The sequence below is a fragment of the Ochotona princeps genome, chromosome 22 (assembly GCF_030435755.1).
Source record: "Ochotona princeps isolate mOchPri1 chromosome 22, mOchPri1.hap1, whole genome shotgun sequence".
Taxonomy (NCBI): domain Eukaryota; kingdom Metazoa; phylum Chordata; class Mammalia; order Lagomorpha; family Ochotonidae; genus Ochotona; species Ochotona princeps.
This window is the reverse complement of record NC_080853.1, coordinates 10,572,696-10,596,867: the sequence shown is the minus strand read 5'-3', so window position 1 is coordinate 10,596,867 and position 24,172 is coordinate 10,572,696. Positions and strand designations below refer to the sequence as shown.

Here is a 24,172-nt window from a genome sequence, read left to right as displayed (position 1 = left end):
GCCCCAGGGTTCCATCCCTTCCCCAAGCCAGCCCACCTGACATTATAGCACACATGACACCAGCCACTTGCCTCTTTATTGGGCACCAGATGTCTGCCTGTACCACCTCAGGCAGTTTCCATCCACGTTACTGGTGGGAGCCTGGTCCCCTCCTGGGGATGGTCAGAGGCGAGACACAGCCACTAGGCACGTGAGCTCACAGCTTTCCTGAATGAATGGGGTAGCGTGTTACTGCTCTATCCTCATAGGGTCCCACCCTGCCCACCAGGTCAGAAATAGTAAATATCACCAAATTCCAAACCCAGATAGTGAGACTGGGGATCAGAGCAGTTCAACAGCTGACCAAGGCTGCACAGCACAGAAAGACCCAGGCCCTTCTGCTCTTGGCTTTGGGCAGGCTTTCTGAAAGCTTCCCCTAGTCCAGCCTCCCAGGACAATTAGCCAGGACCCACCTTCAGGGAGTTGTGACATGTGGTGCTGCAGGAACTTACTGGCAGAGGCTTACGAAGAAAGCCCGTAGGCTTTGTAGAGTTGGTTCAGGAGCTCCTGCTTCTCATTTTCCGGGAGGAAGCTGGACCTGGCTGCATTGATGTTCTGGAAGGGCCAGGAAGGCAGGGAGTAAGGGAGGGAGCCCACAGCCATCTACTGACCACGGGCAGCCAAGCTCTAAGGAGGAGGGACAGAGGAAGCTGCAGAGCGAGAGGTGAGGTGGGGCGCAAGGGAGACACCCCAGAGGCTGGTGCAGCTCAACAAGTGTACAGAAGATAGTCCAGCTGCACCTGCTTTCCTGGGGAGAGGCTGCAGTTCCCACTGGCTACTTTGAGGGTGACCCTGGGTCTGGCTATGGGTGCAGAACTTGCACTGACCCTAGGTTTGGTTTTGCTTGGGTCATAGCAGACCCCCCCCCCCCCAATTTATCTGGGTCAAGATCAACCCAGCTCCCACCCACTCACCACTCTCTGAAACTCTTCTTCAGTAAAGCCCATATCCCGTTTGAGCATCTGGTAATCTGTGTCCAGGGTAGATTTGAAGATGAGTGGATCATCTGTGTTGATTGAGTAGTTGGCTAGGTCATTTTTAAACCTGGAGTCGAGGGGTGAGGGGAGAGGAGGAGAACCCTCCATAAACACTAAATCCTTGCCAACTCTAACCGTCCCTGATCACCTCGGCAACCTAGGGGGCCCTGAAAGATCTTGGCTAGGTACAAAGGAGGAAGCAGGTAACTTGTCTAAGACCAGCTAACTAGCAACTCGGAGCTGCGTTGGGGACCAGAGAGTGGCAGGGCAGCCACTCAGGAGCTGGGGTACCTCAGCCAGGCCCCATGGCATTGGCACCTCAGGCTCCCTGTTCACAAGATGAGAACAGCAGCCAGCAGTCATATTTTGTATCCCATGAGAACCAGTGTCTCTGGTGTCCAAACCCCGAGTTTCCTCCAACCCTGGCTTTCCCGGAAAAAACCAGACAGGCCACGGAGGACCTGGCCTCACCGAACCACTGCATGCTGCGTTTCCGGTTTCCAGGCCCCAGTGAGGTAGCTGGACCAGGGGCAGACCTGGAAGAGCAGGGGTGTGGCTGGCACAACAACCCCAGGCCCCACTGCCCCCTCGTGTCCCAGGACTGGGGTTATCCTTGCTGCCTGTACCTCCAGCCCCTCCCCACCCAGGGTGGGAGGGCCCTCACCTCGAAGTGCATGTCCTGCTGCCGCAGCCTGCTGTACAGCGCCTCATCCTCCAGGGTATGGTAGCCGTGGCCCAGCCTTTCAGTCTTGAGGATGTCTACAGCCTATGGAGGAACAGAGGGGAGCCAGGTGTGGCAGGCTGATGGCTGGGAAGAAAGGGCCTGCAGCCATCCCACTCCTTACCTGCTGCACCACCTCAGCCGAGCCCACCTCCCCAGCATGGACGGTGCGGTGGACACCGCTCCTCACAGCCTCCTGGAAATGGAAGGGCCAGGTAAGGGGGGAGCGGACCCCGGCTTTGCCAGACTCACTGGAGTCCTGGTAGCTCCGGAGCATCCTCACCCTCGCCAGGGTCGAGCCTTCCCCTGTGCCCCCATCATTCCCTAAGGAGGAGCTACCGGTGCTGGACAAGGTTCACGCACAGTAACATGTATGTGTAACCATGGTAATAGCCTTCTGATGGGGGCGGGGCTCAGCGAAGCTGGGTCATGTAACCAGGGTCAAACAGCAAGTGCGGGACCAAGCTCTGACCCAGGCGGTGAGAGCCTCTTGCTCTGCCCCTTCCACAGGAAGCAGAGGCACTGGAGGAGAGCATGGACGGGCTGCCCAACAGAGGCAGCAGGCCCAGAGAGTCTTGCCCAGGTCACACAGCACAGCCACTGCCATGTGACCAGCTTCTCGGCACAAGCCCACTGGGAACTTGGGGACAGGCCTCACACACCGGTCCTGGTGGGAGACAAACTACCTATGGCAGCCTCACCGCCTCCAAGGACCCACCTCATAGGCCTCTCTGTGTCCGTCAAAGAGGCTGCTTCCGTCAATGGTCTCATCCCCTGCCAGGTCAATGGCCACCACCGTCTGATCCCGGTACTTCTTACACAACTCCACCACCTCCGGGGACCACTCTGCACAAGATACCCGGTAGGGTCATCAGCAGCATGGCCTAGCCCACTCTCCCCTACTTACACCCAAGGCCAGCAACTGGCAGAACCCTCCACTCTCCCCAGCTCTCACTTTCAGGTCCTGATGCTTGTCCAACCCTCACAGCCTTTGACACATTGTCCCACCTGTTGTCTCAGTCTCCCTCCCCCACTTCACAGTGGGATTGCCACGCAAGCTGCTGTCTCGGCAAGGCTCTGCAAGGCATGGGTACACCCAGTACCCAGGGCCCAGCATGCTGGATGCCCACAACTACCCTTGGGTAGGCAGCTTAGGCTACAGAGGGCCACGCAGAGCAGAGCACATATGCTAATCCCCTCTCCCACGTCTTAACCAGGAGAAGACATGGTGGCAAGAATGAGGGACATAGGGTCCTCTCCAGTAGGGAGCAGGAGACTTTGTGCACTCCTGCCTCAGTGCTCCAGTCTGTCCAATGGGATTCAGTGAAGGCAGCCGTGCCTCACCAGCTGCAACAGGGAGATGGCAAGTACCTACAGCAGGCCTGCAGTGGCCACAAGCCCCAGGCCTGGGTGCTGATGGGGCCTGGGGGATCCAAAAGGAGTGACAACATGGAAGGGGGTCTAGCGAGGGCGTGCAGAACCTGGATGTGAGCTTGGCATCGGCAACAGTCCCAGAGGCCAGGCAAGACAGGGCCAGCAGGGGGGACCTGGTCCCCAGCATCTCGGGGCAGGATTGGGAGTGGGGCTTTTCTCAGTTCAGGCACCTTTGGTTTCGACCTTCGTGGTAGCCTCAGGATGCCCCAGGATCCTGCGGATGGGCTTGTGGGATACCCCAGGGATAGTGACAGCAGGGCCAGCCCTAGCAGGCGGGGCCGCCCTCCTCCTCACCAGGCTGGTGACGCATGCAGCACAAGATGGAGCGCACCTTGACCCCGAAGTCTCGCTGCCCCTCCTGTAGGCCCTGGTTCACCAGCATCACCACCTCGTCCGGAGTGAGGTCTCCTCTAAGTGGGGAGAGGGCTAGGCCTCAGCACCCCTCTCCTCACTCCCACTGGGCACCAAGAAGACCCCCAACCTTGGCACTCCTCTCCCTCAGGGCAGCAGGCACCTATTGAGTCCCATATAGCCCAGCAGCATGACCCACCTTACACCAGCACCAGAATCACAGCTCTGGGGAGAGGGACAATGGCTTAGCCAACCAGCTAGAAGCCTAAGGGGCCCCAGTGGTGACTGCCAAGGCAGTGTGTTCAAGGCTGCAGGTCACAAAACCTAGCCTAATCCTTTGCCCGGCAGACCTGTAACCCCAGATGAGGCGTAGGAGCCATGCCTTGCCTGCCAGAGTCTGACTCTTCCTGGGGCCCCCTGCCTGGTCAGGGAACAAGTCGTCCACCAGAGTTCTGGGAGGTCCTCTCAGGATCTGCCCCTCCTTTGAGGCTCAGTGGGGCCACAGGGTTGTCACTCACTCGGCTTGGTTCCAGGGGATCGGCTGCACCTTTGAGTTGGCCAGCAGGTGTGGGCTATAGCGCACCTCCACATACACCACCTTCTCCTTGGCCTTCATCTCCACAAACTCATAGGCGATTCTTTTGATGGCTTCCCGGGAGCCCCTGGAAAGGAAGAGAGCACTTAAGGATGGCTTCCCTGGCTCCTCGGCAGCTCCAGGAACAAGCAAACCTGTCTTTAACTGCAGACTCAAGCAACTTGCAGCCCCTGGCATCTGCAGGGTAAAACCCTAGACATGCTGTGTCACATGGGCACTGCTTGTATGGCACACTGATTTTAGCTTCACCCTGGCCAGCTTTGACTGCTGCCCCTGCTCCAGGCTCACCCATACAATACCAGTTCACACAGCACACAGCTAAGGCTCTTAGAGTCCAGCAAAGCACACCACTCCCCTTCCAACTCCACAGAGCAGCCTGCCTGGGCCAGCTTCTGCAGCTTCTGTCACACTTGCTCTGAAGACCCTGGTACTCGCCCTTCCCCAACCCATCTTCCGCTGGGCCAGCTCCCCTGGCCACCAGCCTCCGCCCCTTCCCTGGGCTTGGTCTTCCTCCGTGGCCCTCCTCACCACTTGACCTAATCTAGTCCAAGGTTCCGGTCTTGGCCATTTCCTATGTTTCACTGGGATACAATTTTCCAGAGGCCAGCGCCTCAACCACCTTGCGAATGGGAGTGCCTAGGGAACTGTGACCAGATCTTTGGGGCTGGCAGGGCAGAGGAGTAAGAGGGAAGGATGTGGATTCTTCCTAAGGGACTGGCCTTGAGCCCTTGCTCCCCACACTTGCCCACCGTAACCTCAGGTTGGCCACTCACGTGACACCTGTGGCAGAGGGTGATGGTGAGGGCAAATGAGTCACACCGGATGCTCACCTTGGCCACTGCAGAGAGCAGACATGCTGCCACCTCATGCCGACTCCAGGTCCCAGCCCTCATGACAGGGTGGAGATGGAGAATACCCTGCCCTGGGGAAACAGCCCGCTATCAGGAGTGAGCCTTCAAGGCACCAAGAGGTTGGGGATGGACACACCCTGCTTCTCATGGCCCCGGCCTCAGCCTGACCTCCCAGGGACAAAAGCACTCACTGTGCTCCGAATGCCCAACTACACCACTTATGGTATACACCTCATGGCCAAAGAGCTTGGTCCTTCCTTGCCTCATGGGGTCTGTGATGTCCTGGGCATTGAGGGTGAAGTGGATGGACAAGACCCCTGCCTTTCAGAAGCCCACCTTCCAGCGAGAAGGGCAGGCAAGTGAACACGCAGGATGCTTCCCAGACAGCCCATGGAGAGGGGAGCCCAGAGCTAAGTCTTTGGTTGATACAAACACACCTGCAAGCCATGCAATCTTCCTGAGACCCATAGGCTTCCCATGTGCTTTTTTGAAGCACCTCACCTAGGAAGTCAGAAGTTCCAGAAATGTGAACCAAGCAGAAGTGGTTGCAAAGGGGCCCTGAGTAGAGATTGAGCAGGTGGGGAGCAGGACTGGGTAGCATCGGTAGGAACAGCAGTACAGAGGCCCCATGCTTCGGGTGCCTGGTATCCAGGAGGCGAGGGCCTCGAGCTCAGGCACTGAGTTCTCAATGCTGCCAAACCCAGGGCAGGGAACCATTGTTTGTTACTGCATTGCTGCTCTGTTCCTCTAACAAGTTGATCAGACAGAGCCCATCCACCAGCGCATTCCCCAAATGCCTCCTGTGGCTGGGGCCAAAGTATGAAGCAAGCCAGGTCTCTTGCATAGGTGGCAGGAACCTGAACACTTGAGCCATCTTTGATGCCTCCCAGGAGCTGATCAACAGGAAGCTGGAGGCAGGTGCCAGAGCAGGGACTCAAAAACAAGTTCTTGGACGTGGGCTGCAAGTGCCTTCATTCTCCATGCCTGCCTCCAAGCCTCGTCAGTCCCTAGGAAATGTCCCCACCCCAAACTCAGGAAAATGAGCTGCAGAGCCTCAACCTTCCATCTCGCCCAGCCCACGCCAGGCCCCACCTCCCTCCGTGACACAAAGCCCTGAACGAGGGCTGAGAGACATAAGCCTGTCTCTGTTGCAGGTTCCATGTCTTCTTGGGGTCTCAGTTTACCCCCAAAGGGCTCATCAAGTGGAGCTGCAGATGGTGACAAGGGGATAGGGAGCCCAGAATCTCAAAAGGGCTGTGACCCCAAAAGCCCTCACAGCTGCAGGTGGGATGACTAAAGGCCTGGCCAGCGCGGGCCTGCAGGGAGCTGGGGCAGCCCCAGGCGCATCGGTGTGCACTGCAGCTCCACCCATTCCAACATGTGGGTACAGGCATCTTCAGGGAGATGGAACACTCAGGTGGCTGGGTGTCTGCTCCCCAGGAACCAGGCTGAGGGCAAAGCTAGCAGGAAGCCAGCAGCCTGGCCAGCTGGTCAGCATCCATGTTACTCTGGTTCACACATGAGGCAGGACTGCATGCCTCTGCCTTGCTACTTTCCCAGCCAGTGGCCTCTACCTCTGCTGGACACCTTCCTCCCTGCTCTTTTTTAAAGATTTATTTAGTGTGATGATTCACTCCCCAGGACCTTCCTCCAGGTCTCCCACACAGGTGCAGGGTCTTAAGGTTTTGGGCCATCCTCGACTGCTTTCCCAGGCCACAAGCACCTCCCTGATCTTCCTATCCAGCCTCCTGGGCACTATCACACCCTCTCCATTGCCTTAAAGCCCAACCCACCTTTCCTCCTCCAGGCAGTCTTCCCTAACTGCCAAGGCCCACTTCCTGCCTTGCACTAGGAAGCTGGAGGTGGCACCCAGCAAGAATCTGGGCTCAGCCTTGGTCAGCCACAGGTCCTGGGCAGCCTCCTTCACTTACATGAGCCTCTGCTTTATTCTGTGCTTGTAAGGTCCATGTCCACCTAACCCGCTGGGGACAACCCCAGGAGGCAAGCAGGACTGCCAGCTGTGTGGAGTTGTGCTCTTCCAGGCCTAAGCGATTCTGTGCCCTTTAAGCCACCAGATTGTGAAGGGAAAGATTGGAGGCAGCAAACAGGCCGCTCACTTAGGACCAGGTGGGCTGCATTCCAGCCCCACCCTATGAAGTGGGAGGCCACAAACCCACTGCACAGATGGGCAAGCTGAGGCCCGCAGAGAGTAACTTCATCCAGTTCACAGATACTCCATGAAAGACTCCGACTGGACACAATCCATGTCCCTGACACATTCTGGGGCTTCGCGTTTATAGAAAATTGAATTATAAAGCCATTTTGGCACAAAATTTGGAAATCGATGCAAAGTTATCCACGAACTTCCTTGGGGAATCTGCTTATCAATGGATTTCAAGATCTGGGGCATTAAAAGTTTTATCTTGTAACAAATGTGATGATCCATTCATGTTACTTATTGTAAAAGAAAAAAAGTGCTCCCATCTGTTAGTTCACTCCAACACTTGCAACAGCCATGGCTGGGTTAGGCCAGAACATAGAGCTGTAACTTCAGTCCGGGTCTCTAGATGAGTGGGTGTCAGGGACCACACCACACAAGCCATCCCTTGCTGCCTGCCAGGATGCATGTTTCCCGGAGGAAGCTAGACTGAGGAGTGGAACTGGGACTAGAACCCGGGCAGTCGAATACAGGATGTGGTGTCCCACACACGACTTTATCCACTGTGCCCAACACCTGCCTCTAACTCAGCTTTTCACTCCTTATCAACCTGCTCAATTGCCTTTGAGGCAGTTGCTGTGCACACTGCACCCTGTCTTCAGAGGGGGAATCTAGGATTGGCTTGGGAGTGCTCCACAGTGAGAAGGGGACCTGGGACTGCCAGCCACACGCTGCAGGCCTGGAGGGCAGGGTGACTCACGCGATGGCAGGCATGTAGTAGTCGAACTTGGCGAGGAAGTCGGGGAGCGAGAGCGGCTGGTCCATGCCGATGATGTTCTGCAGCCCCTCCACTGTGTCAGCCGGCAGCTTGATCCCCCTTTGCCTGCAGGCAAATAGCAGAGGGTGGGATGACACCATGGCCAGGCCTGATGGGAGCAGGGCCTAGCCCTGGAGGAAGTGGAGGGGCAGGAAAGGTGAGTGTCTGTTTCGAGGAAAGCAGAGGCCTGGGGAGGAGAGGGAGCCACAGCCGAGTCCACCAGCCTCAGGAGGTAGCTATGCGGCATACACCCCATGGTTCCGCCCTTCCCCTGAGGACAGGGAGCATACCAGGGCCAGGCTCTGCCCTAGCCCTGGGCTCAGAGGCTGGGGTTCTGAGGGGCGGTACCACAGCATTACAATTCCCGGCACCAGGACATCCTCCCGCGCCCTGCTCTGGCCAGCACATCAGAGCACCCCATCCCCCTTGCCCCAGCGTGCTCCAAGGTACTTAGCAATCCAGCTCATAGCCCCTGCCTGGGCCGTATTTGGCTCAGTCTCATCTCCCCAGGTGAGTTCTCTGCCTCCCCTTCCCCTCCCAGCTGCAGGGAGTCAGGTGCAAAGCGGCTTGCTCCCTGCTTCATACTCTCCTGGTCCCCTTCTCATCTCAGGGCAGGGCTAGGATATATATATGTATGTGTGTCAGGGAGGCCGGGGGGAGGTCATCCCAGGCCTCAGTTTCCCCAGTTGTGAGAACAAAAGAACTTTAAGAACAAGGGAGGGAGTCCGTCTGGGCACGCGTGATCGCGCCGGGATGGATTCCTCCTCGGCTTCCTCCGTGGCGGGCTTGAGTGCTGTGGACCCGCAGTTGCAGCATTTCTTCGAGGTGGAGACCCAGAAGCAGCGCTTCCAGCAACTGGTGCACCAAATGACTGAACTTTGTTGGGAGAAATGCATGGACAAGCCTGGGCCAAAGTTGGACAGTCGGGCTGAGGCCTGTTTTGTGAACTGCGTTGAGCGCTTCATTGATACAAGCCAATTCATCTTGAACCGACTGGAACAGACCCAAAAATCGAAGCCAGTCTTTTCACAAAGCCTTTCTGACTGACCTCAGCATTATCTCTTTGAAAAAGGAAGGTAGTTCAAGACACAACAACTGATGGGCTTTTGGCTATATGCCAATGGGGCATTGGTTCCCACCTTTTGTCACTCTTGGGACATCCTGCCATCTGAAAATGAAAAAGGACCAATTATTTTATGTGCAGGATTTGGAGGTCATACTTGTATTTGGTTCTGTGTTTTAATCTGGTGGAAATCATTGACAGATGAATGGGAAAAAAAAAAAGAACAAGGGACAGGCAGAAAGCACTGGGGAGAAGGGGGCACAGAACAAAGCCAAACTTGAGCCAACCCACCTGAATCAGGCCCCTCAAAGAGGTGAGAAGACGAGACAGGCAGGGCGAAGGAAGGCAGGGGAGGGTGAGAGCGAAGGAGGCCTGCAGAGAGGAGAATGAGAGGAAGGTAGTGAAGACAGGAGCAGGCCAAGAACCAGGAGCCTAAACTGCAGGCTGGATGCCGCTCATCCCAAAGTCAAGGACAAATGTTAGAAAGGAAGAAATTGTCAAAGCAGCAGAAGGGGGTGGTTTAGGTCACTGCTAGCTTCTATTGCAACAATAGTGCTTGCCTTCATATGCACCTGTGCACCCTGCCCCCCAAGGTGTCTCCTTCCCCCTCCTGGGAGCCCCAGCCCATCCAGGTGCCCAGAAGGGACCACAAAGGGCCCTCGGTGCCACTGTGGAATGTCCCCTCCCAATCCCTGCAAGACAGCATTGAGGAGAAAGGTCCCCACTGCCAGCCACCCTGAGCCCCAGAGGCCAGGTGCTTGGTACCTGCTGGCCAGCTTGCCCAAAGCCACACCAAGCCTGGCATCCCTGTCCCCACAGCCTGAATGGGAAGGAGCCAATCCCACCAAGTTTCATGACAGTGGCTCCGACTGTGATGGCACTGGTGACACAGCAGACTGGAGGCCAGTACAGAGGCCACTGTCAGGTGAGGGACATGGTGGCTCAGAGAGATGCCGGGGCCATGAAGGACACTGAGCAAAGTCAGAAGAGCCCTTGGGAAAAGGACAGCCTCAGAAGCTGGGCGACAGTAACTGGCATGGACAGCCAGCTGTGGCAGGCTCAACTCAAGTCCCAGGGATAGAATGGGGCTCTGAGCCAGGCCTAGGGCTCCCCTACACCTCTTGCCTGTGCCCCAGCATATGTCAAGTCACCCAGATCTGCGTGCCACTGCCTGTTGACTCCAGGGGCAAACTCTAGCTGGCACCTGCCACGTACCCTCTGCAGGGCCAGCCATGGTGGCACTGAGAGGCAGAAAGTTGCAATCTGCTCTACTCCTGCCTTGGCACTCCCACTAATGAGTGCTCAGTGGCCCCAAACAGGCCCCACCCTGGCTCCTGGCTGCCTTACTAGGAGCCCTGGGATAATGTCACCTGCTCAGGTGGGCAAAGGCCAGGTGGAGATAAGCCAAACGCCAGGAGGTGCTGATTAATAACAGCATCATTAAATGCCATTTATGGAGCCAATGATGTGTGTGAGGCCCTGAGCTAAGCATTTTATGGGCATTGCTGCAACCCCCAAGGGTAACAGTTGGGGGCAGGGACTCGGGGTCAGACTACCTGGCTTCCAACCTCTGCCCAGGGTTTGCTGAGCCTGTGACTCCACCTGGCACCCGGCACGGCTCAGTCTCCTCACCTATCACGAAGAGCCGAGAGAGCCCCTACACCCTGCACACCTCTGATAAGCATCTGAGAAGCTAAACCAGGGAGGAATGCAGAGAAGGAGTGCTCGGGTGTGGAGTAAAAACCCGAGTTTGTATTAACCTGTTAGGAGTAACCTTGCAGCTGCTTCCTAGCACAGAACTGGGTGCTGGGCAGGGGGATAAGAGGGAGCAGTTGCAGGCAGGGAGCCCTTCAGAAACTCAGGGATGCTCCTGGGTATCATGGGCTGTCCCCCGACAACCCCACTGTGTCCTCAGGAGCAGGGGTCTGTGTAATGGGAGGCTTCTAGCCATATATGCTGGAATTGGGGTGCAGAGCTAAACATCTTAAGACACAGAAGAAGAGTTGAGGTCTCCTAGCTCTGAGCAAGCTGACTGTGGGGTGCACGAGGGAGCCAGCAACTGCTCAGTGAGGTGGCACGTGCCCCAATCCCCTGGGTGGACTGTGCCCACACGCCCTGTTCCACTGTCACTCCTGAAGGCCAAGGCTGCAAAGGCAGATGTGTCTGTATTTGTATCAGGGCTCCCCTGCTCTCAGTTTCACACACTGGACCCAGGGGAGGAGCCGGCAGGAGCCCACGAGGTCTAGCAAGGCAGCAGCCACCCCTCTCACTGGGCAGGTGGGAGGCACCCCACAACTGAGAGGTGTGGATGTTCAGGCCTGGAGGAGGGAATCACTTGTCTGGGACTCCTGGTGGGTTATCCCCCACGACAGCGACAGCGTAATGAACTACACAAGTAGGGGAACAAGCTCAGCCTGTGACCCTGCCATGAACTTGTCCTATGCCTCAGGCAGCTGCCCTGAGCCACTTCCTCTGCAGTGCCGGGGGTAGGCTGTGCCCCACCTCCTAGTGAGAAAGGATACCAGGGGCCAGGAAAGAGCAGAACACTGCCTCACATTGGGAGGCACTCAGCAAGCAACACTGGGCACACAGGTGGGTCCCCACCTGCCAAGTCAGAAACCAGCATCTGCCCTGGCCCTAGGAGAGGCCCTGATTCCTCCTCGCATATGACAGCATGTGTGGTCATGTTGGCATTGCTCATGTCTGGTTACCAGGCAGCAGGAAGCTCCAGAGCTGGGCAAAGGGTCCCCAGCTCAGAGTTGGGGTCTCTGTGTCCCTACAGACCACCCTCTGGCTGAGGACTTGCTTGATTCCTACAGGGTTAGAGCTGTGGACCCCTTCCAACAATGGCTAGGTCCATGAACTTACCTGCCATAGAATAAGATGGTTTCAGGCTTGATGGCTCCATCCAGGTGGACATGCAGCTCTACCTGCAAAAGGGTGGAGGGGGAAAGAAACACCCATGGGTGCCTGGGCACCTGTCAGAGTGTGGATGCCAACATTCAGCCTTCCCTGGATACACACCATCCAAGCACATCTCACTTGGCTCCCGACACCTGCTCAGTGGTGTAGTCCTCACCTGCAGAGTAGGCTCAGTGGGGACCTCTCTCACAGTAGAGGACTCTGGCATTCAGTCAGAGGTTAAATATTTGTCCAGGGTCAAGTAGCAAGCAGGCAATGGAAGCAGGACCCCATCCCAGGACTTATGTCCCTAACCATAGCTGGGGAGTAGCAGAAACAGAATTCTAATCCAGGCCCCAATCCAAACCTTGTGCTCTTTTTGAAAGATTTAGTTTAGGGGCCAATGCTGTGATGCAACAGATAATGCCTCACACTGCCTGCAGAGTCAGCATCCCATATGGACACTGGTTCAAGTCCTGGCTGCTCCACTTCGGACCCACTTTGATAAAGTGCCTGGCGAGGCAGCAGAGGATGGCCCATGTGTTTGGGCCTCTGGACCCACATGGGAGACATAGGTGAAGTTCTGAATTCCTAGCTTTGGCCTGGCCCAGCCCAGACCACCCAGGCCATTGCAGCCATTTAGGGAGTGAACAAACAGAACGAATGGATGGAAGATCTGTGTAACTCTGCCTTTCAAATCGTTTTTGAAAAGATTTATTTTATTTGAAAGAGAAAGAGACAGATCTTCCATCCACTGGTTCACTCCCCAAACGGCCATAATGGCTGGGGCTGGGCCAGGCCAAAGCTAGGAGCCCAGAACTTCATCTGGGTCTCCCACATGGATGCAGAGACCCAAGCACTGGAGCCATTTTCTGCTGTCTCCTTAGTCATATTAGGATCACAAGTGGGGCAGCCACGGCTTGAACCAGCATCGTCATATGGGATGCTGGCCCTACAGGCAGCAGGTTAACTCAATTAACTATAACACTAGCCCCTGGGTTCTGCTTTTAACCATGAGGCCAGCCAGGGCCTGTGGAGTGTCTAAGCCCTGGCCACCATCTAGGCACCTCCTGCACTTGGCCACTTTGCCAAACAAAATCCAACTTTTGAGCTTTTTTTTTTTTTTGACAGCGCCAGTATGGTAGCATAACATATTAATCCTCCATTTGCAACACAAGCTTCCCATATAGGCACTGATTCACTGCTCTACTTCTCATCCAGCTCCCTGCTTATGGTCTGGAAAAGCAGAGAGGGATGGATGGCTCAAGTGTCTGGAACCCCTGCATCCACGTGGGAGACACAGAAGAAACTCCTGACTTCAGACTGGCTCCACTCTGGCTGTTGTGGCTGTTGTTGGGAAATGAACTAGTGGATGGAAGACTTCTCTGACTCACCTCCTTTCTGTAGCTCTGCCTTCCAAATAAAAAACATACGAATATTTTTTAAAGAGTAGGAATTTTATAGACAGCCCATCTGATGGAACTTCCTGCTCTGCCCCTCTTCTGGCTGTGCAACTTGAGACAAGACACTTGACTTCTTTGAGTCTCAGCTTCTTCTACTGAAAAACTGGCATATTTTGCCTCCTTGACCAGAAATAATTGTAGGAATTAAAGCCGGGACTCCTGGAATGCCTGGGATGAAGGCCTGGTGCTGCTCCCAACAGCAGCTTCCTACTGACACACCCACATCGGCAGGGAGCAAGTGAGGACTCCACTCCCCTGTCACCCACATCGGAAGTGCGCTGAGCTTCCAACTTCAGCTGCCATTGTTGTATTTGAGGAGTAAACTAGCAGATGCAAGATATATTTGTCTCTCTAAAACTAAACCAGAAACTTTGCAGGACAGTACAGGTGCACACCTGTGGCTTCAGGGTAAGCAGCTTCTGCCATGTGCATTTACCTTGGCCAATAGATGTCCAGGAGGTACCAGTGACGGGACAAGGGGACTTGGCCATTTGTGTGTTCCAGGTCACGGGGAACTTTTCCCAGGCCTAGGGGAGCTCTGGGACTCCCAAACTCAGAGGCTTGGACAAGAAGTAGGCGAGGGCAGCCAAGAGGCTGCCGGTCCCAGAGCTTCATATCCCGGTTCCATCATCACATAACACAAGCTGCCTCCTGCAGAGGTTGCTGGGAGGGGACAGGGAACAGCCTGGCCAGTGACAGACAGGCCCACTTACCGCCCCCCACCCGCCAGACCTCAAAGGAATCTGTTTTCTCCAGAGGCGTGCCAAGGGCAGCAAGCACTGAGGTCAAACCCTCCCCTTGGCAAGGCCTCAGAGGAGACCGAGTCCTCCAGTTTGCCCCGGGCAGGGCAGCACACACCCCTGGGCCCAAGGCCAACATGGTGTTTGGGTCTCCTGACAAAGCAAGTTCACTTCCCGCTGGGCTAGAGGTTTGCTGGGGTCTCAGCACACAGCCTTAGTGACACTGCCTGCTAGCCCAGGGTCCCACCAAGCAGTGGGGTCACCTCCTGGCAAGGCACCGCCCCTCCTGGAGCCTCTGTCTTCTTAACCTTAACCCTTACAGGGCTGGAGAGGGGACTGAGCCCGAGAGGCAGTGCTGTGCCATGGCTAGAGACAGTCAGAATCCTGCACCTCCATGCACCCCCGGTATGCCTTTTTAATGCCTCAGTGTCCTGCTCCATCAGTGGGGAGAACAGCACACCTTCCCCCTAATATGTGGGGAAGGTTCACCACCTAACACAAATGGACCTTGTGGTACTGAGTGATGCTGAACGTGGGTCCCCCACAAGGTTTCATCTAACAAATACATCAGGTTCCTGCTGGGCACTAAGGATGCAGGGCTAAGCAAAATAACCAAGTCCACTCCCCTGGACACCTATGATCCAGCCCAGGGAGAGGTGTCGGCCATCGTCACAGCAGCCAATGTACAGTCACCAACACAGCCTGCCAAAGAGGACGAGAGAAGAGAGAACAGAACGCAGCCAGCAGACCAGCAGGGACTACAGGCTGAAGGACAGGAAGACCCAATGGGGCATGGCAGGGGTAGGGAGGCAGGTGGGAATAGCACATGCCAAGGCCATGTGGCAGGACAAAGCAGCTGCTCCAAGCCGGGGAGGCTGCAGGGCAGGACGCCCCAGGCAGAACCTCGTGGCCTCAAGGGATCAGACCTGATCAGCCCAGTCCTTCTGGAAGAAGAGGGCCCACAGCAAGATGTGTCAGAGCACACTGCAGTCACATGCGCCAGAGATGACCATGGCTGGGACAAGGGACAAACAGGTGGAGGGACAGAAATGCAAGGCTGGCGCTGCAAAGTTCAGCCTGGGCTGGGGCCCGGTGGTTCCCACAGTCCAGGAAAGCAATGCTTGGGAGAGGGGTCGGTGTGGGAAACGAAGCATGGGTGGCTTTGGTTTCAGCATCAATGACAAAAGTTCTGGGACTCTGTATAAATGAACAGAGGCAGTGGGATGTCAGTGTCCATGAGGATATGGAAGGTGACAACAGTGGGGCCATGAATGAATCCCTGAGGGAGAAGGTGTCCAGGGAGGGACCTGGGCTGAAGCCGCATCCATATCACACTCCGTGGCCTTGACAGGTAGCAGGGACAGCACTATGGTGTGCAGCAGGCCACAGACCATTAGCTGGAGTGGTGGGCAGAGCCATAACCCCACAAGCTGCCTTGGCAGGGACAGTGCTGTGGTGTGCAGCAGGCAGCAGCCTATTAGCTGGAGTTGTGGACAGAACTGTAGCTCCACAAGCTGCCTATATCCCAGTCCCAAAAAACGTCACTTTCTATGGCTATCAGATATCCTGGAAGTAGCATTCATTTGGTATCACCAGGGGGTCAGAGGCATCCTAGAGCAACTGAGATGCAGCTCTACACCCTGCAAAGCAGCAACATGATCCCTGCGGGGACAGGGCCACAAAAGCAGCCGCAAGAGGCCAGCTGTGAACTCCCCCAGCCCCACCCCGCCCCTGGGAACCTGCAGTGGCTTCACAGCCCCACTGGTGCCTTGATTTTGGACTCCCAGCCTGCAGAGTCTGGAGGAAATGGGAGGATCTCCCAGTATGCGGTCACAACCTCAACACCACAGGAAACACACAGGCCCTGCTGGAGGTCAAGGGCAGCAAAATCCAAGCCAGGCCCCATGGACATGGGAGGAGCAATCACAGAGATCAACATTTGCCCCAGGGCAAATGGGGGTTCCTCCACCCACCTGGCAGCTCAGTTCAATCCTAGGGGCTGGTCCAGGCAGGGTCTTTTTTTTTTTTAACCCTTTCTGTATGTGCTAAAGTTTATAAAACAACCTTGAGCAAGCCTTTGGAGGCGTGCAGTGGGAGGCACGGAATAAGATGGCAGACAAGTTACAGGTAAGACGTGAAATCCCACCTGCAGGGGACCCCAGCAGTATGGATGGGCAGGGCCGATGCAGGTGGAGTGTGAAGTCTCCTGAAGGCAGGAGGACTTGGCTGGGCAGACTGGTGGGAAGAGGCAAGTTGAGAGCAGGGCACCAGGTTACTGAAAAGGACGGGGGAATCAGAGGTAAAGCAGACCTGGCCCTGGAGACCTGGTGAGCAGGAAGTGGGTAACGGCATCATGGAGGACACCCGGCACCCTTGCAGGTGGGATGTGCCTGGCTACTTCTGGCTGAAGCATCCAGATGCCAAAGTCAGAGCCTGAGAGCATGTTCTTCATGGGCAAGACAGGGTAGGGAGGGACCAGAGTCACCCCAGCATGGGGCAGCCTCTCCTGCCCCATGATGCACACGCACTTTCCAGAGCTCAGCGTCAGACCCAGGATACAGGGAGATGGGGTACAACTGGGAATGGGTGTGCAGACAGCAGGCAGGCACCAGCAGCAAGGAGGAGCAGGTCTGCAGCAGAGTTCCAGGCAGTGGGAACTGCAGCTGCCACACCTTCTGCATGAGGGATCAGCAGGGGGCAGAGAGCTGAGGCCGGAGAAGGGCAGGGAGATGTCACAGGACATGGTGTTCGGGATATCCATGGAAACATTAGATACAAGGCAGCCACCTTGGAAACGACTTTGCCAGCTGCTCTGTTGGCACTGGTTGGTGAGCAGTCAGGACAGGAGGTGGAGGCTGTGAAGCAGCCTAGATGGGAGATGAGGAACGAGGGGGGAGGCCTTATGCTTCTTCAGTCCCTGCAGGTGCTCTGTCAGCACAAGCTACACAAGTGCACAAACCAAGGAGTGTGGAGAGCCCAGTAGGGGCCACAGCCCCTCTGGGAATAACCAGCCTGGCCACCAGGCCCCAACTCTCCCCTGGGCAACTGGGAAGCTGCCCAAACATGTTTCGGGGGAGGAGTTAAGGCGAGTATTCCAGGAATTAGCAGGGAGCTACATACAGTAGCCTGTGGAGGAGCTGCCGGCCCAGCCGCAGCTCTGATAATCACATGTGCCAGCTCGGAAGTGGTGGGCACCCTGCTCTTCTGGCTCCATTCAGTGAAAAGGGGCTACCCTGGGCCAGACCATCCACATGCATGATGGGATTTCTCACTCCCCGTCAGTGGGGTAGGGATCTCACTCCTGACTTGGAAGGGAGCTGAAGCTTGGAAAAGTCCCTCTGGGACACAGTTATCACCAGGGTCAGAATTTAAACCCACAGCTGATGCTTGACCTTCCAACTGCACTGCCTCCATGCACCTAGCCTCAAGCATGAGGAATACATCACAGCAAGGGTACTAGGGATAAAGGTGGTGACCTATAACTATCACACCCCTTATCTCACTTAATTCTGACCTCCACCCCACGCTGCATTTGCCAGCTAAGCCCACACAAGTTCAGTGACTCACCCAAGTGCACACAGACCAACGGTAGCAGAATCAGGGTAAAGCCAGGCCTGTTGTCTCAAAGCTCGAGTTGAGCCCACAGTGACCCTCATGGTCCCTGACTGCCACATCTGTGCCTGGCCTCCCCAGAGGAGCATCCCACGCCCCTGCCTCTGCAGCAGTCCTGGCTCTTGGTGTGTGCAGCTCCCCGCTGGCCTGAAAGGGCAGAAAATCCTCTCAGCACTGCTGGGGAACAGGAAGCCGTCTCGGAAGCCGTCTCTGAAGCCAGCAGTGACGGAGCCCCCACCACCTGGGTACCGTGTTGGCGCTGGGGAAAATGCACTCTGTCCCCTTTCTCAAGATAAGCAGGGCCAGAGGATCCGGCACTATCTGACACGCCCCAGACCCCGAGTGGTAGGCTGCCCACTGCCACCCACGTTCTTCGCCCTTCCTAGCCATGCTCTTGGCAGTACACTCAGCGGCACATGGGGCTCCCACTTCCACACCCCATGACCTCACAGTGGACTTCCAGGGCGAGGCCAGGAGACAGACATCCCTCCTCCTCCAGGAAGTCCTCAGTGTTCAGTAAGCCCAAGGCTCCAGGTGGAAGTCCCCAAGTGTCTCCAAGCTTTCTGCTGAATAGGCTGATGCTCAGATTAAGCAACTGCCTCAGGGCACGTAGAGCCCCACCCCTACACCATCCTGGGGCCTCAGTCTCCCTCCAATACAATCAGAAGCCTCACTTGGGGGCCTCCTGGGCTTTTCACCCTCCCTGTCCAGAGCCAACCTGCAGTCCTACCTCCCTCAGCTCAGGGACTCCTCAAGACATCCCGGCAGGTGCATGGGTCCCTCCCAGTGGCAGGACCCCATCCTGTCCTTTGAATGGGGTACAACTCCGTGCGAGACCACAGATGACTCCCCCTCAATGGCGCTGGCTTCCTCTCCAGCAAACAAAGAGCTCTCACGAAACCTGAACACCCCAGCCCCACCCCCTCCAACTGCCTTGAGAGTCAAAACTGAGGCGTCTCTGCCCTCACAGGTGGCTCTGGTAACTGACAGGCACCAAGAACCCACAGTGGTGCTTCTGGGCCAGTACAGCCCATCTTCTCAGGGAGGAAGCTAAGGCTCTGTGGTGTCGGGTGGTACCAACAAGTGGTAAGATGGGGATTCAACCTCATTTAGGCAAAGGCCCCGGGCCCATGTGACCACGGTAGCTCCCACTTTTGTTATGTGGAAAAACAGGAGATGAGCGAAGCATCTGCTTGAGCCTCAGGTGGGTCTAGATTCAAGTCTGACTGCTACTTTCTAGCCGTGAGACCTTGTCAAGTTCCTTCTCCTCTCCATTTCCTCAAATGTAAATGAGCAGAACAACGGGCCTGTTGTCAGTGAGCTGCTGGGAACCAGAGATGAGTCAGTCCATGCAAAGCAGAGGCAGAGAAGACAAGAGCAGGCATCGCAGGCAGGAAACAACACTGAGGGGATTGACAGAGCCCAGTTCCCCTGTGCAGAGGAAGGACCAGTTCAGAAACTACACCATACAGGCATCAGCAATAAGATGCCAGCATCACACAGCGAGGGAGGGCTCAAGCCCACTGCTGGTCCAGACCTTGCCAATATACTGGGACAAATAATGTTACGAGGGCTTAGGCCCCCGGAATCCATGTGGGAGACCTGGATGGAGCTCTGGGCTCTTGACCATTGCGGCCAATCGGGGAATGAACTGGCAGATGGAAGATCATCTTCTCACTGAGGATTTTTCTCTCTGACTTTCAAAATAAGCCACAAAGACATTCTGCCCTCCATTCTGGGCCACTCCCTTGCCAGGCCCCAGCTTCATGGCTCCGACTCGGTGTTGGTCATCTGTCCCCTCACCTGTCCTGGCCTCGATTTTTCTATCCACCTTGTCCAGTCACACAGAGGGATCTGTGTGTTAAGTCACAGGAGAACCTGGTACCCAGGGCCACCTGGACAGGCCTGGTGATTCCTAGGACAGGGCCACGGGCAGCACTCCCCTCCAGAACACAGAGACCCAAGTACCACTGGATTTCCCAGGATGCATACATGCATACAGGAGGGCTACCCACTGCCCCTCTTCCTGCCACCTCCAATGCCCAGCAGGTACTCTAAAGGCATTTGCTGGAATGATCCAGACAATGTGGGGAGGTGCTGGCCCAGGGCCTTGCTGCTCAGCATGTGTGTGTCTGCATGCATGTGTGCACAGCACAGCACCAACCTCCCCCAGAACTTGAGTGGCACCTCCTACCCCCTTTCCCCCAGGGCCTCTCCAGTCAGTCTGAGCATTAGGGGTCAGCTGATCTGAGCGATACCCAAGTTTGAAAAACATCGCCTTCCTCTGCCTGCTTGAGGTGGGCAGGCTCTTGTGCCGCAGTGAGTAGTGGGCTCGGGAAGCTCAGAAGTGGCCAAAGGCTCCTTGTCTCAGAGAGGCTTGGGCAGTGCCACCTCTGCCCCCAAGCAGCTGCAGCAGCCACCCAGAGAACGTGGTCAGGGACAGGGGTTGTGTAGGTCAGCTTCCCTGGGGCTCCCACACCAAGCTGGATACCTCCTACTGTGCCGTCCTGAGCCTAGGCAACCTCTCTGTCAGTTTCTTCCTCTCGGGGTGACAGTTTAGGTTGGTTCCTGGCACAGAGCAGCCACCACTTAAGCATCCCCAAGGATCCCAGTGGCTGTTGCCGGCCCCACCCACAGGAAGGTAGGAAGCTGGCTCTGCAGTCAGCTCTCCTTCACCTGCCCGTTAGCAAGCTTCCTTCTCACAAGGAGACGGCACAGTACCCCCCACACCCATGACAGCTGACATTCCCCCTTGACGCCCAAGCATCATACACAGGTAATACCCATTCCCCAGGTATGGAAGCTGAGGTCCCAGGCACAAGCTGACTAGCCAGCATTAGTCACACAAGAGGACTGAGTGAAACCAAAACAATGTGGTGGATAATAGCACTGGGGCCTGAAACTACAAGGGCAGGGGCTATAGAAGTGAAACCTAGGCCAGAACCGTGGCATGGCATAGTAATCCTCTGCCTATGGTGCCCATAAGGGCACTGGTTCTGGTCCCAGTTGCTCCACTTCTGATCTTGCTTGGGTGCCTAAGCAAGCAGCAGAAGATGGCTCAAATGCTTAGGCCCCTGCACCTGCATGGGAGACCCCAAAGCAGCTCCTGGCTCCCAGCTTCAGGCCAGCCCAGCTCTGGCTGTTGTGGCCATTTGGGGAGTGGACCAGAGAATGAAAGATCTTTCTTTTTCTGTCACTCTGTCCTTTCAAATAAAAATAAATCGATTTAAAAAATAAAATTAAAAAATAAATATATCTCCCATTTCACATCTGAGCCAGCAGCTTCAAAGGAAAGGGGTGCTAATGAGCACTCCAGACAAAACAAGTGTGGGTGGGGGCAGGAGGGCTGGTCTCAGTGGCCCAGGCCCTCCCAGCCTTGGCAGGCAGGCAGGCAGCGCTCACACTCACCATCACTTACACCTGTTTCCCAGGAGGGTAAGCTGAGGCCCACCACAGCTGACCCTTGGTTGCACTACAGCATAGTTACTCTACCTGGAGGAGTCAAGGGGTAAAGGGTCCGCTCCCCTCCCAGGAGGGAGTCGCTGGCTCCAGGCAGGACAGCTGAGCCCAGACCCTCCCGAATCCCACCCAGCCCAGGAGACCGCAAGTGGCCGGAGCAGAGTCCAGAGGGTTCGCCCATGATCCCTGTAAAGCCCAAGGCCAAGCCAGCCTTTCTGCAGAGCCGGGTGAGAGGAGCACTCCACTCCCTCGGATCTTCCCGCGAGCGCATCTGGCAACCCTGGATTCCTCGGCTTTCACACCAGGTGAACGTGGAGGCTAACGCTGCTTCCACTCCTCCAACGCGCCACCCCCACAACAGGCGCCCACACGCGGAGCCACCAGGGGCCCCACTGGAAGCCGAGATGCAGACAAGTGAAACCCCCTGCGCGGGTTCCCCAGCTGCCAGGATGCCCGGGTGACAGATGGCCCCAGAAGGACCGCGCCAGCGGCAGAAGCAGGAATCGGTGGAGGCAGGCAACAAGAGTGGCCTGCGGCTTCAAGACCCTCCTAAGCTCATTGTCCCTCGCTCAGCAGCGCGGAGGCCGCCCAGGGCTCAGGCCGAGCCCAGCCCGCGACTGCGGGAGCCCCGACCCCAAGCCTCTCCCTGCCGCGCTCACTTTGGGCTTGTCGAAGGCGGGCGTCTGGGTCATGGTGCCAAGCGTGCGCCCAGGCGCTGCTCTGTCCGCTCTGGTTCTCGCAGGGTCGCTGGCCGGTCCGCTCGCTCCGGGGCCCTGGCTGGACGCGGCCCGCCACGCTCCTCTTAACCGGGCCCGGCCCGCCTTCAGCCCCGCCTCCGGGCCGAGCCCCCGCCCTGCCGGCGCAACCCGGGCAGCGCATTTCCTGGAATCGCAGACCCCGAGCCATCACCGGTTGGGGCCCCTCCGAAAGCTCGACCTGCACGGGGCGATCAGCCGAGACACCTGTAGCCTCCGGGGTCGGCTTCCTTCCCGTTTCCGTTGCCTTCTGGGTGCCTACGGTGTGCCAGGCCCCAGCCGGGAGCCCCGGGCACCGGTGGCAAAGTCAGCGGCATGCGGGCGGAATCGGGGAGTTTCCGGAGCGAGCTCCTGGTGGAGGGGACTTTCTGAATGAATGGGAATTGAGGGAGGCCCCGAGTGGCCTGGGACGCAGGAGCCACAGCAAACCCCCTCCCAGCCTGGAGACACCTGCCCGGTGCGGAAACACGTGTGTATTGCAGCTGCTGCTGCTAACGACAATTGCACTAGCAAGGCTTGCTCTCCACGGGCCATCTACAGGCGAGTTGGCAAGTAGCAGACAGAGATGTGTGTTGGCGGGGGGGGGGGGGGGGGGGGGGGGGGGGGGACTAAGGAAAGCAAAGCACCTGTGGGAAAGAATGAAGCGGCCTGGGAAACAGCTCAGGACTCCAGCCACCCAAATCCTGCCTACCCCCAATAACTTCAAAGGTGATCCCAGCCTCCCCGCCAAGGAACACACCTTAGGAGAATCCTCCTGCTTGTGCCAAGGCTCAGTTAGCTAATCCTCAACCTACAAGCGCCAGCATCCCATATGGGTACCAGGTTCATGTCCTGGGTGCTCCACTTTCCATCCAGCTCCCTGCTAATGGCCTGTGAATGTAGTGGAGGATGGCCCAGAATCTTGGGACCTTGCACCCATGTGGGAAATCCTGAGGCTGCTCCTTGGTTCTTGCCTTTGGATCAGGTCAGCTTCAGCTGTTGTGGCCATTTGAGAGGTGAACCAGGTGATGGAAGATCTTTCTGTCTCTCCTTCTCTCTGTAAATCTGTCTTTCCAGTAGACAAATCTAAGAGGAGAATCCCCTCTGGCAATGATAACACTGGCCAATGAAACCTCAGGAGGAATTTCACATTAGCAAACCTTTGTCTGGAAGAGAGGAGGGTAGGAGAAACAGTGAGGGAAACTGACCCCATTCCCCTATAAGCTCCAGGCTTTCTAGAAATGCCCAGCCCAGCTCTCCCGCTTCTTTACATGGTGTCCCCCTGATGTGACAGGGGGTTCTGCGCCCATTAAACCACCTACCCTGGCTTGCCCCAGTCTGAACGGCTCAGACTGTGTCTGGAATCTGCTCTGAAGGATGAGCCTCCCCTGTTATACCTGCAACCCTGCTGACCACTCCTCTGTGTCGTGTCTGAATTCTTTCTCGTGCAAGACCACATTTTCTCATCCAGCCATCTCAGTTCACAAGAGCGAGATGTTCACATATTCCTGAGGAATATTACTCAGCAGCAAAATGAAAGGAACTTGAGCTACAGGCCACAGTAGGTCCATCTCGGACAGTGTGGAGTGAATGAGGAGTTGCAGAAAAGTACACGTGCCCTGGTTCAACTTATAGAGTGTTGTAGATATGTGCCCTGAAGGGAGGAAATCAGAATGGCGGGGGGTTTAAAAGGCATGACTATGAGAAGAATGAGGCGGGTATGGAGGCCAACAAGTACATCCAGCTGACTGGAAATGTTCCAGAACCGGAGTGGGAAATATTTTCTCGCATTCTGTTACAAATGCGTGAATAAGTCTATCATAACAAGAAAGAGGAGAGGGGCATAGTGAGGTTTACCTTTCAATTTTGGAAGTTTTGGGGAGTCAGTGAAGGGTTTTAATTGGAGGCAAAATAGGGTCAAACTTCCATTCAGAAAAAAATATAGGTCCAGCTGCTGAGGGCACAGTCCAGGAACCATTGTATTGGCACCAGCTCATGGGGAGCTGGTTATAGGGATCCACCTGGGCTGGCTCCCAGAGCTACTGAGCCTTTCTGAATCTGTGTCTTGAGGGGGTACCCTGGAGCAGTTTGAGGAGCCTGGGCTCCCAGCTGTAAGGTGGGGTGGGAAGGCCAGGGAAAAGCCAGTGGGCAAGATGGCAGGGACCCCAGAAGGGTGCCACCATGAAGGCCTTTGGTGGTTGTCATATTGCTCAGGGTAACAGTGCTGGTGACCATCCATGACTCTGGTGCTCTGGGC

At 56.3% G+C, this 24,172-nt stretch overlaps 2 protein-coding genes across 2 annotated transcripts; one reads left to right on the top strand and one right to left on the bottom strand.

Annotated features, from left to right (window-relative positions):
- Positions 1-59: 59 nt before the first annotated feature.
- Positions 60-21,995, bottom strand: ADA (adenosine deaminase). The gene is made up of 12 exons (XM_004586061.3): positions 21,841-21,995; positions 11,875-11,936; positions 7,887-8,009; positions 4,041-4,184; positions 3,466-3,581; positions 2,456-2,583; positions 1,862-1,933; positions 1,681-1,782; positions 1,488-1,552; positions 954-1,083; positions 492-594; positions 60-207 (listed from the first exon to the last, which is right to left on the bottom strand). The coding sequence occupies exons 1-11, from the start codon at positions 21,871-21,873 to the stop codon at positions 502-504; spliced, it is 1,068 nt and encodes a 355-aa protein (XP_004586118.1). The 5' UTR covers positions 21,874-21,995; the 3' UTR covers positions 60-207; positions 492-501.
- LOC101525352 (mitochondrial import inner membrane translocase subunit Tim8 A-like) lies at positions 8,665-9,027 on the top strand. Its single transcript, XM_036497135.2, has one exon. It carries the CDS (start codon positions 8,697-8,699, stop codon positions 8,988-8,990), a length of 294 nt encoding a protein of 97 aa, XP_036353028.2. The 5' UTR covers positions 8,665-8,696; the 3' UTR covers positions 8,991-9,027.
- Positions 21,996-24,172: the final 2,177 nt, after the last annotated feature.

Coding starts and splice junctions, on each gene's coding strand:
- ADA (XM_004586061.3), bottom strand. CDS start 21,873: ATGACCCAGACGCCCGCCTTCGACAAGCCCAAA. Junction 8,010..11,874: donor ACCATCTTATTCTATGGCAG/GTAAGTTCATGG, acceptor ATTTGCCTGCAG/GCAAAGGGGGATCAAGCTGC. Junction 4,185..7,886: donor TACTACATGCCTGCCATCGC/GTGAGTCACCCT, acceptor CTTCCTTTCCAG/GGGCTCCCGGGAAGCCATCA.
- LOC101525352 (XM_036497135.2), top strand. CDS start 8,697: ATGGATTCCTCCTCGGCTTCCTCCGTGGCGGGCTTGAGTGCTGTGGAC.